General features: G+C 36.0%; 1 protein-coding gene across 1 annotated transcript in view; it reads left to right on the forward strand.

Annotated features, from left to right (window-relative positions):
- NDUFAF2 (NADH:ubiquinone oxidoreductase complex assembly factor 2) overlaps nucleotides 1-18,279 on the forward strand; it is a 93,551-nt gene that overhangs the window by 64,018 nt on the left and 11,254 nt on the right. The window contains exons 2-3 of the mRNA XM_036409703.2: nucleotides 2,785-2,874; nucleotides 11,556-11,596. Coding sequence (XP_036265596.1) covers nucleotides 2,785-2,874; nucleotides 11,556-11,596 — 131 coding nt within the window. The remainder of the gene's footprint in view (nucleotides 1-2,784; nucleotides 2,875-11,555; nucleotides 11,597-18,279) is intronic.

An 18,279-nucleotide genomic window follows, 5' to 3' on the forward strand; every position in this document is an offset into this window, starting at 1 on the left:
TGGCATAGCCTCCCCTTTCAACTGAGTTGGACACTCTAGGTGTGCCTTTATATACACCCTCTATTGTAGTTGAGCCCTGATTGTTGTTGGCAGGGCAATGTAAGGAATTTAGCCCTAGATGGATTGTCTGTGACCACTATGGAATATCAGCTGTGCAAGGGTTGACCCCATGGAGCGGGACTTTCTTCAGTGGGGCTCTGGTAATTGCTGAGTCCACCCCTTCAGTGTGTCGCTTGTGGAAGTAGTTGAATGGTTTGTCTCCTCACTGAAGCTTTCCACTGGGTGCACTGACTCTGGGGCCTCCCAGGAGGTGCAGGCCACTGTCAACTACTGCCTGGGGCTACCCAGCATAAGCTATAAAGAGATCTGCAGGTGGCTGCTGCTTTTGATGGGCCTGGAAGTGCCTAAGAGAGGCCAAGCTGTGAATCAGTGCCAGTTGCCACTAGTGCTATAATGGGCCACATAGCCAGAGGTATGGGGCATGGTGAGGCCAGAGCTGCTTGTTTGAGAGATTTTAGGTAAGTCTGAAGCATGAGCCAAGACAGATCATTCCTATAAAAAAAAACCACTGGAAATAGCTTGGGTGAGGGCACAAGTTGGTGTGGTAGAATCTCAGGGAATCACCAGAGTGGGGCAAACGTGACTCCAGGGGTAAGACTCAGAAAAGGGGCACATCTGTCTTGGACAAAACTGCCCCTGCCCTCATCCTGATGACAAGACATTTCAGTTCCTCCTTGTATGTCCCCGGTACCTTTTGAGCTGCTGCCCCAGCACTAAAACTGAGTGAGTCTGAGTAAATAAGTGTGTGGGTCCTTTAAGAAGAACTGCTTGGAACTCCAGGAGCCCTCCGTCTCACTCAGCCACAATCCCTGCTGATTTTTACGGCCAGAACTTGTGGGAACTTTTCTTGCCAACTCTGAAACCCTGGGCTGGTGGGCCTAGAGTGGGGCTGGGACCTCTCACTCCTCAGGGTAGAACTCCTCAGAAAGATATCCCTCCTAATTTTTATCCACCACACATGGGTATAGGACTAGCCCATTCCGCCATCTCCACCCCTCCTACCAGTCTCTGTATGTGGCTTCTTTATATTCTTAGATGTGGGATGTCCACTTAAGTGGCTCTGAATAATGGTTGTTCTGTAGGTTAGTTGTATTTTTGATATGGTTGTGGGGAGATGCAAATAACACATTTACTGCCACCACCATCTTGACCTGAAACCTTAAGTTAATTTTCAAATGTATATTAGATCCTAAAATTTTGACACTTGAGCGGGTACTTAAATTTGCTGTGTTTATTGGAATTTTTTTTCTGTGATAAGTAGAATTGTCTTTACAACTATTGTATGAAAGCATGTTAGTATGAGTACATGTACAGTTTGTGCATAATTTGTTACTTTGTGAGAGGCATAAATTTCATTCCTAATTAATGAAAATTATACAAGTAGGATTGATCCAAAGAATTAAGTAGTTCTAAAATAATTTTTTGGGGGGAATAATCTTATATCTTATTATGAAGAGTTTATTTAATAAACTAAGGGCTTTATTTTATATTTTTAAAAGATGTGTACATCATTTTTAAAAATCTTTGATGTCATCTATTTGTGAAAAAAGTTTTCTTCAGTGATTATCAAGGAATTAAACACATGAATTAATCTTTTTCTTTATACATGCACAGAAATAGGTATGGCCTCTGATTTTTAAAAAATCTTAGGAAACCTTAAATGAAGTGTATAGACCCATGGACAGGAATTAAAAGTTAATTTTTGTGTTAATCTAAATGGCTATATAGATATGTTTGTAATATATATGCATTTAGTGGTGCTACTGGAAATGATAGGCCCTTCTCCTCACGTGCTATATTTTATTGATGTACATTCTGAAAGTGTATAGAACACACTTTCAGAAGCCTATTTGTCAATATTTTGTACTTTTTACAACAGTTTTTCTTTCTACACTTGCTGTTGCTAAGATGACATACATCCTAGTATTTAGATAAGGACTAAATGAAGAAATCAGTATCTTGGCTCTTTCAACATTTTGAAAATTGTCATGTAAACATTTTAGTATGTGTTAAATTTATGGTAACTCTGGTTACTATAATATGTTTATGTAGGTGAGTATAAATAGCATTTTAGTAAAAATATGTGTACATATATTGAGCCTCTGCTCTAAGAATAATACAGCTGTCATTTTTATAGACCTTTTACTCTGACCTTTGTTCCTACAACCTAAGGGCCACAGAGTACAAACCATCACTCGATTCCTTCGTTTGCCAATGTATTATGAGGATAGGGTGGCAATAGAGTTTTGTGGTTGGTTAAGACTTATAGGGTCCCTAAGTATTAATTCCCTGGGCAGAAGCACCTCTAATGTATTTATTCTTGTAGAGTTTAGGGGAATGGAACACTGTCAATTATTAAAATGTTTTTATTGTCCATTAGTGCCCTACAGATTAATTGATTGCTTTTTTTCTGTACACAGTAAGTATGTGTGTGTGTGTGTGTGTATACATGTGTGTGTGTGTGAGGATATATATATATATATATTTCACCAAAATTAATTTTACATCTTACGGTAGGACATTAAAGTTTTTGCAGTCAGATAGAAATTGCCTGATTTTAAATGAAATCTATTTTTTCCCTGTTAATTCTTTTATCATATGAGAAGGTATACATTATCAAAGAGAATATTAGTTATAACTATTGTATCCTGTATTATAATAACAATATTAGTTATTATAACTACTGTATCATTTAAAAATGTAACAATCACTTTTGTCTTATAGGACAAATTATTCGAGAGAAAAGAATTGTAGAAGCAGTAAATAAAAGCGAAGTAGACTATGAAGTAGGGAATATCCCAACAGAATGGGAAGGTAAGTTTCTGCTTTTAGTGGTATCTTCTGGAAGGCAAATTGTTTAACTACATTCAAATTAGATAAGAGAATATATAATTACATGTTCTGTTTTTGCAAAAACTCTTACAATCTAAGTCCATGAAACTTTTTTTAAACGTTTCATTTCTTTGAAAATTGTGGAGGTGTACGATTATTTCCTTAATAATAAGGATAAGGAAATAATAAGGAAACGTATGTATCATGGAAATAATAAGGGACGTATGTATCATGAAAAGATCTGTTAAACATTAGCAGAGCTGGGACTAGTGTGAGTGAAGCTCCAAAGATAAAAATTGAAGGTGGCGCTCACTTGCATGTGCTGGCACTACATTTGCCCAACCCCAGGGGTTGAATCCTATTTCTGGCACTCACTATACACATGAACTTGGGAAAGTAACTCAAACTTCTCAGCCATACCTTTCACTTTATAAATTGTGGATAACTTGCTGTAGGAAGCATCTGAAGTATTTGTTCAATATTCCATGACCATGTTAGCTGACTTCCTGTTCAGTTAAGGATGGATGCTCGTTTCCTATTAAACGTTGGGATTAAGGTAAAAGATCAAAGAGAGATAAAGGAGTAGGAACAGTCTCTCAGTATGGCTGGAACAGTAACATTTGAACTCGTAGCTTCAATCCACTATTTAAGCTTTGTTGCAGAAAAAGCTCATCTATTTAGAAGAAAATAGAAACCAGTCTGCCAAGAGAAATATATAGCGAGACACAGACTATTTCCTAGGTTTCCAGCTGCTTTCCAGTTCCCAGTTTCATTTCTGAATGAAGTTCACCTGCAAGCCTACCTTTGAGTTCTAAGTACCACCCAACACCCTTGTTATAAATTTTCCCTTTTTCCTTACCAGTTCTTAGCCTAGTGCCTGGCACATAGGGAGGCACATAGTAAATGCTCGGTAAATATATATTGACTATATGAAATCAGGCTTAAGTTGGCTTTTATTTAGCAACTAAAAGAACTTTTTCTAAAATGCTAATACCTAATTTAAATGTCACTTAATAGTTATCAAGTGTTTACGTATATACCTGGTATTGTGCCATTACTTTTAAAATTTGTGATATAGTTTAATCATCATAACAATCCTAGGGTAGACACTGTAATTATATTCATGTAATAGGGAACCTAAGGTCAAGAAAAATTAGATAAATTGCCTAGGTTCTACAGCTACACACTCTAAGCAGTAGAACCATTGCTTCCTGGAGGTGCATGATACCTAATATATGGTAGTTATAGGTATTAAGTTACTTTTATGCCAGCATGTGAGTGTAAATATTTCCCTGGAAATATATTTTTCCATTTCTTCTTATTAGCTATGAAAATACTAATCTATGAAAAAGAACATTAAAATGGGTAGATACCATAGACTTTTTGAAGAAATACTGCATATAAACTGGCAACTTCTAGGAGGAGTAAATTGAGCTTTCTTATTTTAACAGACTTTCCAATGTTGTAAGCTACATTTGCAATTCTCAAATAATGCCTGTGCCTTCTTATAATGAGCCTATTTTTCATTTTCCTCAATAATAGTATAGAATTAAAATGTGTATAGAAATAAATTAAGTTATAAATAAACAAATAGGTAATGACATTTTTTTAGCCTTTGCAACTTTCAGAGAATTAGAATAAGCTCTAATGCTTTTTATGGCTCTGTCCTAATCTAGTAATTCAACATAACTGTCCCGTAGGGCATACCCTAAAAACAAATGTATCTTCCACACACTGAAACTAAAATTATTTCTATAGTGTTATATATCAATTAAATGTAAAAACCAAGAAGTTCATACCATGAAAAAGTAAATTGAAGTCTAAATAAACACACAAAACACTATATACAGGAAAGGAAAGAGAAAAAGATCTTTTAAAGTAAATAGTATCAACACCAAATGAATCTAAACTACTTTTAGGTCCAGATGAATATTTGTCAATTACTAGTAGCAAAGTACAGGTACCTACAAGCTGCATTTACTGCCACAATAATGTATAGACAGTGTGCCCTTTTCATTTATCTAGTAAATATCTATTGAGGGCCTGTGCATTCACGGACTTTCCATTCTGGAGCGGGAGAGTGGGAGGGAGAAGACAATAAACTAGACAAATAACTATATAGTATGTTAAAGAAAATAAAGCAGGGAAAAGGAATAGAGAGTGTTGGAGAAGGCGTTGCAATTTTAAGAAGTGTAAGGAAAAGGATTTGCTGAGGTAGATGACTTGAATAAAGGCAGAAGAGGAGTTGGCCATGCAGGTAAACAGCAGAGGAGCATTCCTGGAGAGTAAATGCACAAGCCCTGAGGCAGGAGCATGCTCAGTGTTTAAGGAACAACGTCAAGGAAGCAGAGTGTCTGGAATAGAGCCAGAAGGAAAGTAATAGATATGGTTAAGAAAGTAACAGGATGCCCAGTCTCGAAGGGTGTTATAGGCCAGTTTGAAAAGAGTAGGCCGAAGCTCTGAGTTGTATTTAACAGGATCACTCTGGCTGCTGCATTGCAAAGAGATTAAGGGGGTCATAGGCAAAACATGGAGACAGAAAGCTCTTGTAATAATTTGGGCAAGGGATAATTGTGATTTGCACCGCAGTAAGAGTGAACATTGAAAGAAGTAGGTGGATTCCGTATCTATTGTAAAAGTAGAGCTGATGGGATTTGCTGACAAATTGGATGTGGAATGTGAAAGAGAAAAGTCAGTGATGATCTTAAACTTTTGAGCCTTACCTGGGAAAATGGAGTTGTTGACTGAGAGAGGCAGGACTGTGGGAGGAGCAAATTTTGGGAAAATGGGATCAATTTTGGAAATGTTAATTTTGATAAGCCTATTATACATCTAAGTAGAGATAGTGAGTTGTATATAAGCCAAGAATTTAGTGGAAAAGTTTGGGTTGCAGATAAAATTTGGGAGTTGACAGCAAATAAATGATAATTAAAGCCAGGAGACTGGATGAGATCACAAAGGGGATGAGTGTAAATAGAAAATGAGAAGTTGAAAGACTGCGTCCCCCACCACCACCACCCTTCACCTACTCCCAATGTTAAGAGACCAGACAAAAAAAGGAACAGCTAGAAAAGTAGAAGAAAAAAAAGAAAAGTGTCATGTGCTAGAAGCCAAATGTCAAGGAGAAAGAAGTGATCGACTATGTCAAATGAAGACTGAGGACTGAGCTTCTTAGACCTGTGGATTTATAGTTCCCATCCAATTTAGAAAAAAAAATTGCCATAATTTCTTCAAAATATTTTCTATGTCCTTTTCTGTCCCCTATTTTGATAATTTTAAGTTGCTTTAAGTTTTCTCACAGCTCACAGATGTGCTGTTCATTTGTGGAGACATTGGGTTTTATTTTGTATAATTTCTCTTGCTGTATCTTCAAGTCCCTATTTAATCTTTTTTTTTTTTTTTTTTTTTTTTTTTTTTTTTTTTTTTTTTTTTACAATCTCAAATTACTATTAATCCATCTGGGGTAATTTTCATTTTAAAGATTGCATTTTTCATCTCCACAATTTTGATATGGGTCTCTTTTATATCTTCCAGATCTCTACTTAATATGTTTTACCTTTCCTCTAGCTTTTTTAACATATGGAATGCAATAATAACTTTTAATATTCTTGTCTGCTAATTCCACCACCTGTGTCTGTTTTCAGTTGGTTTTGGTTAGTTAATTCTTTTCTCCTCAATATGGGAAGTGTTTTTCTGTTTATTTGCTCAGAAATTTCTTTTCTTTTTCTTTTTCTTTTTCTTTATATATATATATATATATATATATATATATATATATATTATTGATTTTTCAGAGAGGAAGAGAGAGGGATAGAGAGTTAGAAACATCGATGAGAGAGAATCATTGATCAGCTGTCTCTTGCACACCCCCTACTGGGGATGTGCCCGCAACCAAGGTACATGCCCTTGTCCGGAATTGAACCCGGGACCTTTCAGTCCGCAGGCCGACGCTCTATCCACTGAGCCAAACCGGTCCCGGCTGCTCAGAAATTTCTGATTAGATATCAGACATTTCAAATTTTTGCTTAGTTGGATACTGGATTTTTTTTTCTTCATTTTTGTTCTTGAGCTTTATTCTCTGACAGTTAAGTTACTGGGAAACAGTTTGATCCTTTCAGGGCTTGTTTTTAATATTTGTCAGGTGGACTGGAACAGTATTTAATCTAAGTCAAATTATTGTGAACTGTTGATGCAAGTAGTCAATGCCATATTTTCATACTTAGAAATAAGTCACAGGTTCTGCCTTTATTCAAGGGGAAGAGATCACACAAAGGCATGGATACTATGAGGTGGGGGTTGTAGAGGCAACCTCAAGAGTCTGTTCTTTATACACAGTAACAGTAACATGAATGACCTTACGAACAACACATTGAGTAAAATAAGCTAGATGTAAGAGTACATACTGTAAGATTCCACCTATAATAAATTGTAGATAAGCCCTAACCTGTTTGGCTCAGTGGGTCCCAGGTTCAATTCCCGTCAAGGGCATGTACCTTGGTTGTGGGCCCTCCCCAGTAGGGGGTGTCAGGAGGCAGATGATTGATGTTTCTCTCTCATCAATGTTTCTAATGCTCTCTCCTTCTCCCTTCCTCTCTGTAAAAAAAAAAAAATCAATAAAATATATATTTTTAAAGAAAGAAATTATAGATAAGAAAAAACTAATCAATGATGACAAAGTATGTCAGTCACTAGGGGCTGTAGGTGGATTAGGGTGCTTACACATAGTCAGACACTAGAGGACTTTTGGGGATGATAGAAATGTTCTGTATACTGATCATGGTCACAAGGTTGTATACATTTGCCAGAACTAATGGAATTGCATATTTAAAATGGTTTCACTATATTGTATATAAATTGTATCTCAATAAAGTTGATAAAGAAAAAATAACAGTAATAGCTGTGAGCATCACAAAATTTCTAAATGAAATATGCCAATTAAATCTAGTAATATCTTAAGGGTCATAGTCAGAAAATGACTCATTTTGCCCTACCCAATTTGACTCAGTGAATAGAACATCAGCCTTCAGACCCAACAGTCCTGGTTCAATTCCAGCCAAAGGCACACACCTCAGTTGCAGGCTTTATCTCTGGCCCAGGTTGGAAGGCAACCATATCTCTGGCACAGGCTGGAACCGTGTGGGAGGCAACCATTCGATGTGTCTCTCTCAGATCCATGTTCCTCTCCCTCATCCCCCAACCCCCTTTCCATGCTCTCTAAAAATCAATGGAAAAATATTCTTGGGTGAAGTTTAACAAAAAACAAACAGAAAATAACTCATTTCATATTTCATTTGAAGAGTTTTCATAGTTTAAAAATGTAGGTTTTTATATTTATAGTTCTTTATGATGTGTCAACACTCAGAACTGGCAAAGATCATTTTTTAAAAGGTGAAGCTTTATTATGGTGTCTTTCCTTAAGTAAAATAAACAACACATATTTCTGTAATATCTTTTATATGCAAACTATTAGTGACCTTTCTATAATTTTAGTTCCGAATGGTCTATTGAATCTGGTGATGAATGTCTCATTTACCTTAACCCCTGTTGCCAGTGCTTCTAAAAGTATATTAGCTATTTTCGGTGTCTGTGGAGATTTGTAGAATGTATGCTTCATGAAGTATTTTCGTGCCTGCTTCTTCTAGGCCCTTTTGGTTATTAATAGGAGTTTTAATTCGTATGCTCACTTTCATGCTCATTATAGTGAGTTATATTCCAATAAGAATATTAAAGTTCAATGAAAATCTTATGCATACTGATGAGAATGCAAAGGAACATTGATGAAAGAATGCTAGGATCTTAAGGCATAAACTGTCCAGTGGTCTTGCTAAATTCTATTCAAACAATGGTTACATTTCAATGAGGGCTGATACAGAACCCACCTTACAGATATAATTATCAATGGTAAAATCATTATATAATTTATAATTGGATACGGGTTCAGTTCCGGGTTATTCTGAGGTGAAAAGAAAAACAAAAGTAGTCATTTGATACTAATGCTTATTTTTATTCCTTCTCCTAAATTTTGTCAACCTTCAACAGGACATTTCCTTTTTTGTACATAGTGAATGGGAAACTGGGGATGATTATATAATTGAGGAGTCACATTGAAAATGTCCAGTTGTAAACCTTTCTTGGATGCATAACAAAAAATAGCCATCAACCATCATCTCGAGGAGACATTTCAAGTATCTGGTTATTGTAGAATTATAAATATAAAAATTTATTTTAGCAATTACTGTTATGTAGATTAAAGGTTTTTTTTCCCGTCAGCCATTTGAAATGAAGCCAAAGGAAGCCCTTGTATCTTTTCTTGGAGATTAGTGTCCCATGAGAGTGAATAGTCTAGGTGGAACTTAATATATTATCTGAACTATAACCAGTAAGCTTTAGAAAACACATATCTGACTTTCCTCAACCTATTAATGTACCTTGGAATTAAAAAATATATATTTGGATTCTATTGAAATAATGTTGTTTTTCTAATCATTAAGGAAAATTGAAAATGTTATTTATCTCATGCTGATAATAACTATGCATTGTGTCATTATACTTTTTGGCATGATCTAATGCTAACAGTGTGTGTTCACAGACTCTAGAATACATGATAATCATTAGTATAAAGTATAATAGTAAGTAATATGAATGTGGTTTTTTTTTAAAATATATTTTAATGATTTTTTACAAAGTGGAAGGGAGAGGGACAGAGAGCTAGAAAGATCGGTCAGCTGCCTCCCACCCCCCTCCCACCCCCCTCCACTGGGGATGTGCCCGCAACCAAGGCACAAATAAATATCTGTGTTATGCATGAATGAATAAATTGTTTGTGCAAGTTACAGGACCCTTCAGTCCTCAGGCCAATGCTTTATCCACTGAGCCAAACTGGTTTCGGCAATATTCAAGTGTTTTGCACCAACATATACAGTTGTTGCTAAAAGAATTATATTTAACTAGAGGCCCGGTGCATGAATCCATGCACCAATGGGGTCCCTGGGCCTGGCCTGCAGGATTGAGCCAAACCAGTTCTCCGACATTCCCCAGGGGGTCCCAAGATTGTGAAAGGGCACAGGCCAGGCCAAGGGACCCCTCAGGTGCATAATAGGGGCCAGGGTGGGATGCAAGAGGTTGGCCAGCCGGGGAGGGACCATGGGAGGGCTTCAGGGTGTGTCCGGCCCATCTCGCTCAGTCCGATCAGCTGGACCCCAGCAGCAAGCTAACCTGGTTGGAGCGTCTGCCCACTGGTGGTCAGTGCATGTTATAGTGAGCAGCCTTAGCATATCATTAGCATATTACGCTTTGATTTGTTGAACGGATGACCGGATGCTTAGCATATGAAGCTTTTATTATATAGGATATTATATAGGATGGTAGCACTGGCACAGGGGTTGATAATTGTTTTCATTTAAGTGCCAAACAGTGATTATTTTAGGCTTTGTGGGCCATGCGGTTTGTTACAACTACTCAATTTTGCTGTCGTAGCACAAAAATAGCCATAGACAACATGTAAACAAGTGTGGCTGTGTTCCAATAAAACCCTTTTTAAGACAGATATATTTTTTTATTCATTTCAGAGAGGGAAAGTGATATAAACATCAATGATGAGAATCATCGGCTACCTCCTGCCTGACCCCCACTGGGGATCAGCCTGCAACCCAGGCATGTGCCCTGACTGGGAATGGAACTGTCACCTCTTGGTTCATAGGTCGACACTCAACCACTGAGCCATGCTGGCAGGGCAAAACCTTTTTTTAATGGATACTGAATTTGAGTTCTATGTAATTTTCATGTGTCATGAAATATTGTTCTTCATTAGCTATATATGGCTTGCAAGCTATAGTTTGCCAACCCTTGCCCTACCAGTTGATTTTCCTGAATTAAGTTTTAATCTAGATTAAAATTGAAGATTTATTGCTTAATACATTAAGCACCCAGTCACTGGTGACTGACACTATACTTTCCATCCAAAAGACAAAACAGGTTGGGCATTTAACATGTTAAAAAGAGTTATACATCTCATGTTGAATTATTTTAAAAGAAGCCTCTTTTATAGAAAAAAAAATGCCTATAAGTATAGTTAAGTCAATTTTATTTTTACTTCAAAGAGGCATTTGAAAAATTTCATAAACCACTTCTTTCCTTGATTACACAGAGGAATCTTACTGCTTAACCTGGATTTTCTAATACAGGTTAAAATTTCATTAAGACAATTTTTTAGTGGAAGTATTCATTCAACAGCTGTATTGAACACCAACTCTTTCACCGTAGCTGGTTTGGTTTAGTGGATCAATTGTCAGCATGCGGACCAAAGGGTCCTGGGTTCGATTCTGGTCAAGGGCACGTATGCCGTACTTAGACTAATTCAGAATATTGTATGAGGTATGATTTTAGATATGAAAATGTCCTCTGTTTACCCTCCCAACTGTTGCATTTTTTTCATTACACAAATCACCTTCTGATATAATATGTTTGTGTGTTTCTTTTCTATACTCCCTTCACTAGTACATATACTACGGAGAGAGGGAATTTATGTTTGGTTCCCTGTTGTATTTCCAGTGCCTAAAACAATGTATAACAGTTTCTCAATAAATATCTGTGTTATGCATGAATGAATAAAATGTTTGTGCAAGTTACAGGAAACTTACATTTAAATTTTTTTTTTTTCCTAGCGTGGATTAGAAAAACAAGAAAAACTCCACCAACAATGGAGGTAAGAATACATAAGGATAATATTCAAAGAGCATGTGTTTATAATGCTGTGTTTCTCAATTGGGAATTTTTACTCCTAGGGATACAGGAAGCCTCATAATAAACATGATACATCTTGCCAAAGTGTTCCTTTTACTCCATAGAAAATAATCTAAAACACTTTTATAATAAAAATAAATGTGCAGTTATGGAATATAACAAAATTAGTATAAAATTTTAAATGAAATAATAAAATTTAAAACAAAATGAAAACACTTTTTAGAAACTTTGGACTTATAGTAGCTTGGGTCAGGACATTTCCTCTGGCCCCTGAGAGTTCTCTGTTCTGATATAGATCCTTTGAGGGAAAAGTTTAGGAAACACTAAATATCTTGGGCCTATCCAAATCAGGTTCTGCTTATTTGCCCTTATTTTATATGAGACTTAAAATTTCATGATTTTGTGTAAGTTTAATTCTATCAAGTATCCAAAGAAACTTTGAAATATTCAATAAGATTATAACATGTAGCGCTTAGTAATTACTATTTGAGTTGTCTTTTTATTTAAAACTTTAAAACAACGGTCACCAACCACTGGTGGTCCGTGAGGTCTGAAAGGTTGGTGACCACTCCTTTAAAAACATAGTTTTGGTAGTATGCAGAATAAATAGCATAGCAATGCTGTGGCACATGTGTTTGTAAAACATGTTCATTTTGTAATTTTTATTTTAAAACAATAGCATAAAGTGTTATAAAATTTTATTGTAAGAAATAAATGTATTTCATAAAAGGAAAATTTCCAAATTCACTAGTGTACTGCCTATTCTTTTTCTCCTACTACTTAGGACTTCCCTCCTCTTTTATTTCCCCTATTCCCTCACTACTACAAACTCTTATGACAACGTACCATATTTTTCAGACCATAAGACGCTCCGGACCATAAGACGCACCAGTTTTTAGAGAAGGGAAATGAAGAAAAAAAGATTCTGAAATAAATAGTGTCCTAAAATATTTTATGTGCATTAAAACCCAACATCACAGTCATAAACACATGTAATCAACCCTGTAAAGTAAACAGCAGCATTTAGAACCATTTTAGAGCCGGGCAAGCACACAGAGACCACACAGAGCCGGGCAAGTAAAAAAACTTTTTTTTTTTTAAAGTATATGTGTAGGCTATATTTGGACCATAAGACTCAGGGACTTTTCCCCCCCACTTCTGGGGGGAAAAAAGTGAGTCTTATGGTCCGAAAAATACGGTAAGTTAGCTCCAACACTCAGGCCCCACTTGTTGGGAGTTGTGGTATTCCAGGGAAGAACTCATAATGACCAGAAGTTGGAATACCTGTCTTTACCTGTTCCGTTCCTCTTACACTGACCACATCATTGTTTGTGTGGCCAAGGTCTGAGTGATCACATCTAAGCCCATCTCTAGCTTTGTATGTTGCTCCCACCTTGCCCTGTTCTACTCTTCGTTGACCCTTCTTTCTAATATCAGTGGAGCTTGGAATAAAAAGGGGAAAAAGTCATTGTGATCCAAGACTAGAAGTATCACCAGCGGTTTACATTGGTAGGGTGGATTCCGAGGCCTTGGATTCACCTTCTCTTGGTCATAAGAGGTACTGTTCTTAAAGCAAAGGCATTTCTTCTATTATCAGAACTTTGAAAGCCTTCTTCTATGGAAACATTGATATGAAAAGTGAGTAGATGGAGGCTACTGCAATAATCTGATTGAGTCTCAATGTGCCCCTTAAGACAGGGAAGCCAAGCCATCCAGCTGCCATCAGGCCTGCCTGCAGTACCTGCTGGGTTAGGTGAATTCCTACCTGCAGTGGCTCCACATGGGCTACACCCTAGGCTTTAATGCCCATCCGAGCAGCCCTCCTGCTCTTAGTGTCTTAGAGTGCGTGGGGGTTCTGCAGCGATGCGAGGCGCCCTCTTTGCTCCCCTTCCACTCTGACCAACTGCCAGCTATGGCAGGGTCTGGGCCTCATGCTCCAGCACTACCCATTTTCAGGGCTACCAAGCAAGATACCAGGCTTTCTCCATGGTACTCTTATTGGCTTTAAATCTTGAGAGTCCACACAGGACTCTTTAAAACATGACACTCCAGTCAGAGTTTTCAGTCAATAAGACCACCATTGGAAACCAGTCATTGAATTTATGCAAAGAAATGCATTGCCGTGATTCATTCATTAAGAATTGCCAAATTTTGGAGGAATAATACAGGGAAAAAAGTACACTAACCTGCTTTAAGATCTTTTGATTTTCCTTGCCAGTCCTTCCCATGGACTCTTCAGAAGTTGTAATATTTTTCCAAATGCATCATAACAAAACAGTGTAACTGTCTCCAAATGACAAGAAGAAATTACATATGACATGGTAATGGATTTCATTATTATGCAGATGACATGGAATGTTGTCCTTTCTGTAAAACCCAACATTCTATAATATCAATTCACTATTTCTTCAAATAACTGACCTTTAAAGGAGTTCTCTCTAGCTAGTATTATTATGTTCATTTTATAAGTTATAGAATTGAAATGTCTTAAAATTGACAATTTGCATACTTAATTCTACTTCTCTGTGGACTTAAATTGGAGTGTATATCTGTTTGGAAAATTAGATGCCTACCCTCAACCTCGATTATCACTTTGGAGAATGGAAATGGATAAGAAAACTGTGGCAGATTCACACACTGGGTTACAGCATGAATGAAGTAGAGCTTCATGTTTCAATATGGATAAATCTCAGAAATGTGATATTGAGCAAAAAAAGCAAGTTGAATAAGATTTCACACAATATGATGCTATATATATATATATATATATATATATATATATATAGGTTTAAAAGCAGGGAAAAGATAATGGACTATCAAGTAAAGTTAGTGAGAACAAATGAGTTTACTTTCTCTTCAAACCTAATGAAAATAACAATGAAGGAATTTATATTAAAAAGCATAAACCTAAATTGAACAGTGCTTCAGAAGTTAGAAAACAGATGAACAACTGGTAACAGATTTAGCAAAACTGAGAATAATTCCTCTGGCAGAGGAGAAAGCCCAGCAGTAACCCAATTTAAATTGTAAAACCCCAAAATGCTTAGTAATTGGCAGTGCCAGGAAACTCTGAAAGTGGACTTGAGGCTTATACTGAAAATCTGTTTAGGAATAGTTGGAAACTAATAAATAAATGTAGAAGTAATAGAGTTGAAAAACCAGCATTTATTAACTGTTACTAATTCAGGGGAAAACCATTAGTGGATACTAAAACCATTGGGTCAAATTGGGGAACAGAAAGTTTACATGGCATCCAGGTAGCCTCCTGAAGATTACTTATTAAATACAATGTAAAAATACATCTTTGGTGGGCAAGTCTGGAGGATACCACCTTAACCAAGTGGTCAAAGTTATGCCAGGTAAAGCAGATTTGACCTCATATTTGCCTTCTTGTATGATGCACTGAGAATAAGACATTATTTATATAGTGCTTATTAATCTAATCACAAAGAAACAACCAGAAAACCTAAATTGGGACACATTTCATAAAACACCAGTCTGGTCATGTCATTGTCATGAACAACAGAGAAAGATTGATGAATATAACAATAAAATATAGCACTTGATCCTGGATTAGGGGGAAAACAACTCTAAAGGACAGTATTGGGATAATTGGTGAAGTTTGAACATGAACCGTACATTTAGAATAGCATTGTATCAAAGCTAAATCTGAAGAAAAAGAAAAGGATGCTGTTAAATTCCCTTTGTAAAAATCGGAAACCTAGGCAACTTCTCTACCCAGTTGAAAACTATAATTTTATTCACAGGAAAGCGAAAACAGAGGAATGAAGTGAACACATACATACTGAACATATCAAGTGAGGTTCAATTATAAATAAGCAAATAAAAAATAAACAGAATTCATGTATTAGCTCCAAGAAAAACAGAACTTGAGTAGCAAATAAAAAATAACTCAAGTATACTAGATAACTCCCTTGTTCATAGTGCTTACTTATAATATAAATGTTGAATATTGATCTACAACTATATTGAGAGTATTAGGCCACAAGACTGATGGGAAAAGTCTTCATTTTTAATAATAAGTTAATGTACAATATTTAAAACTAAAAAGTAAAGAATTAATAATATGAGGGTGTTATTTAGATATTACGGGGTGGTCAGTCTGCTTTATAGCTGTCAAACACATTTGTGGCTCCCTGATTTATATGTACTATAATCATAGACATTAGCTAAAAGAATATAAAATAGTTTCTTCTGAGGAGAGGAAATACTATTTTTTTAAAAAGGCTTTTAGAATGATCTGGTCCTACAAACTATGTGAGTATATAACTTTGATTTAAAAATATAATTTTTTAAAAACACATACACAATGTTATAGATGAAGGGTAGGAAAGTTTTTTTTTTTTTTAAGCGCCAATAGCCTGGCTGGTGTGGCTCCGTGTTGAGCATCAAGCTAGGAAACAGGTCACGGTTCGATTCATGGTCAGGGCACATTCCCAGGTTGCAGGCTTCATCCCCAGTGGGAAGCATGCAGAAGGCAGCCAGTCAATGATTCTCTATCATTGATATTTCTCTCTCTCTCTCTCTCTCTCTCTCTCTCCCCCCCGCCGTCTCCTTTTCTTTCTGAAATCAGTAAAAACATTTTTAAAAAGACGCCAAATAGTAAATATTTCTGACACTGTGATTTATTTCCATATTCTCTCTTTCCATATGTCGTCTTCCCTAAAAATGATCTGCATAAGAACTTCCTTCTTGTGTTCCAGTTTTCCTTTCTGACTTATTTCATAATCATCTCACTTTTCAAAAAGAAAACCTTACTCCTTGTCCATATTAAATCTTACGCTAGTGCATTGCCTTGGGGTTTAAAAATCTCCAGGGCACCAAAATGAAGAGACTATTGGAGCGTGAATCTCTCCCTCAGGAGAGTCCTGTGAGAGCAAAGCAGAGAAAACTTCAATAAAAATTATTGAAGGGACAACACTTTATTTCATCCAGGCAACAAACTCATACAAGGCTCCATACCTTATAGTTTCTCTTGCTAGCTAGCTAGCTAGCTAGCTAGCTGTCCATTTATGTATGTTAAAATTAAAATTCACAAGTGAGAAAGTTGTCATGGGGACACATAATAAAACATTTATTTGAATTTTAAAAGTATAGTTAGACTTTCTTTGACACAGTAAGTTAGATTTGGCTGATTGGGTTTGAAAATGAGGACAGGCTTTGCCAATTAAGTTATATGGTTATATTTTCCATAAGTTGAATAAGCTAAACCGAGGCTTCATGTTTAAAGCATGCATTCAATATGCAATAAACTGGAAAATACATCCTTTGCCATTATTTAAATGTCAACTTAAATGTGCAAGGTAGTAAATAGTTTTCAAAAGTTTTAGGAGATAAGTGTGCAAAAAAATTCAGAAAACTACTGCTACTATTGTTTATGAATATATAAAGATGTAGTGAAAGTATAAAATATGCCTGAAATACTTACAATTCTAAAATATCAACATCATTTAAGGAATTATCATAGTAATGTGCATAAGAAACAATCTTTTTGGTGGCCCAATGTTTGGCATTCCTTTTTAAAGCCTTGATGGGTTTTTTAATTCATTTGGTTAATTCTTCAGCACTTGAGATGTGCTTAAAAACCAACATAACTTCTTTGTAGACTTCTGTTGTACATACCACCCTTCCTAGATATCATAATTGTTAAATTACATTTAGATTCTATTTTTAGTATCAATTTTTCCTCTGTGGAACTGAATTAGTTGGTTTCTTTAAGGCAGCAAGGAAAACACATTCACATAATGCCTTCAGAAATTGGATCTTATTGCAAGGTCACACAGGAGCATTATGTCTTCAGTGGTACAGCCATTCTGGAATCTGGTTTCTAATACTAGAAAGGATATATCCTGAGCTTGACCAAAGTCCTATTCTTTGTTTTCCTCCTCATATATTTACAAAGAGGTGGTTGAATGGGTTTATTGCCATGCACAATGAAAGGTCCCTGTTGGCCAGATTTTTATGCCAGTCTTTTGACCTCTCTCATGCCTAACCATTTGTGCCTGCCTTTGACCAGGCAAAGGAACAGGCTTGTCTCCCCTTAGGAGTGCCTGAAACTCTACAATTTAAACCTACCTGCCAGTGTAATTGTGGGGCATTTTTGTGACTCTTTGGCTTGACGACTACCATGACTTAACTTGATTTTTTCCCTTTATTTTATTAAAACATTAATATAACAACAATTTTTAAAAATAGAAATAATAGGGAGAGTAATGGGGGGGTAAGGACACATATGTAACACCTTAATCAATAAAGAAATTTAAAAAAATAGAAATAATGAATTACCTCAAATCCTGTGGCTGGCTAAATAACCTTTAACATTAACAAGTGAGTTTACCCATGCATACATAGGTACATAACTGTAATTTTGATATACTTATTATTTTATATTGATCCTGTAGTCCTAACTATCATAATGAATAAAAGCAAACACTTGAAACAATAATGTAACACTTAGAGATGCCTTTCTGTGAGCTTCTTTGATATTGACCTCTAGCTTTGTAAAAACGAAAATATAAAATTTGTCATGCTTAGAAAACTGTAGTAAGAAATGAAAGTATGTCATTTGAGTGTTTTGAGCTCCTCATGCACTTTTAACCATAAGCTAGTGTGCTTCTCTAACTG

Source organism: Pipistrellus kuhlii, unplaced genomic scaffold, assembly GCF_014108245.1.
Source record: "Pipistrellus kuhlii isolate mPipKuh1 unplaced genomic scaffold, mPipKuh1.p scaffold_m20_p_4, whole genome shotgun sequence".
Taxonomy (NCBI): Eukaryota; Metazoa; Chordata; class Mammalia; order Chiroptera; family Vespertilionidae; genus Pipistrellus; species Pipistrellus kuhlii.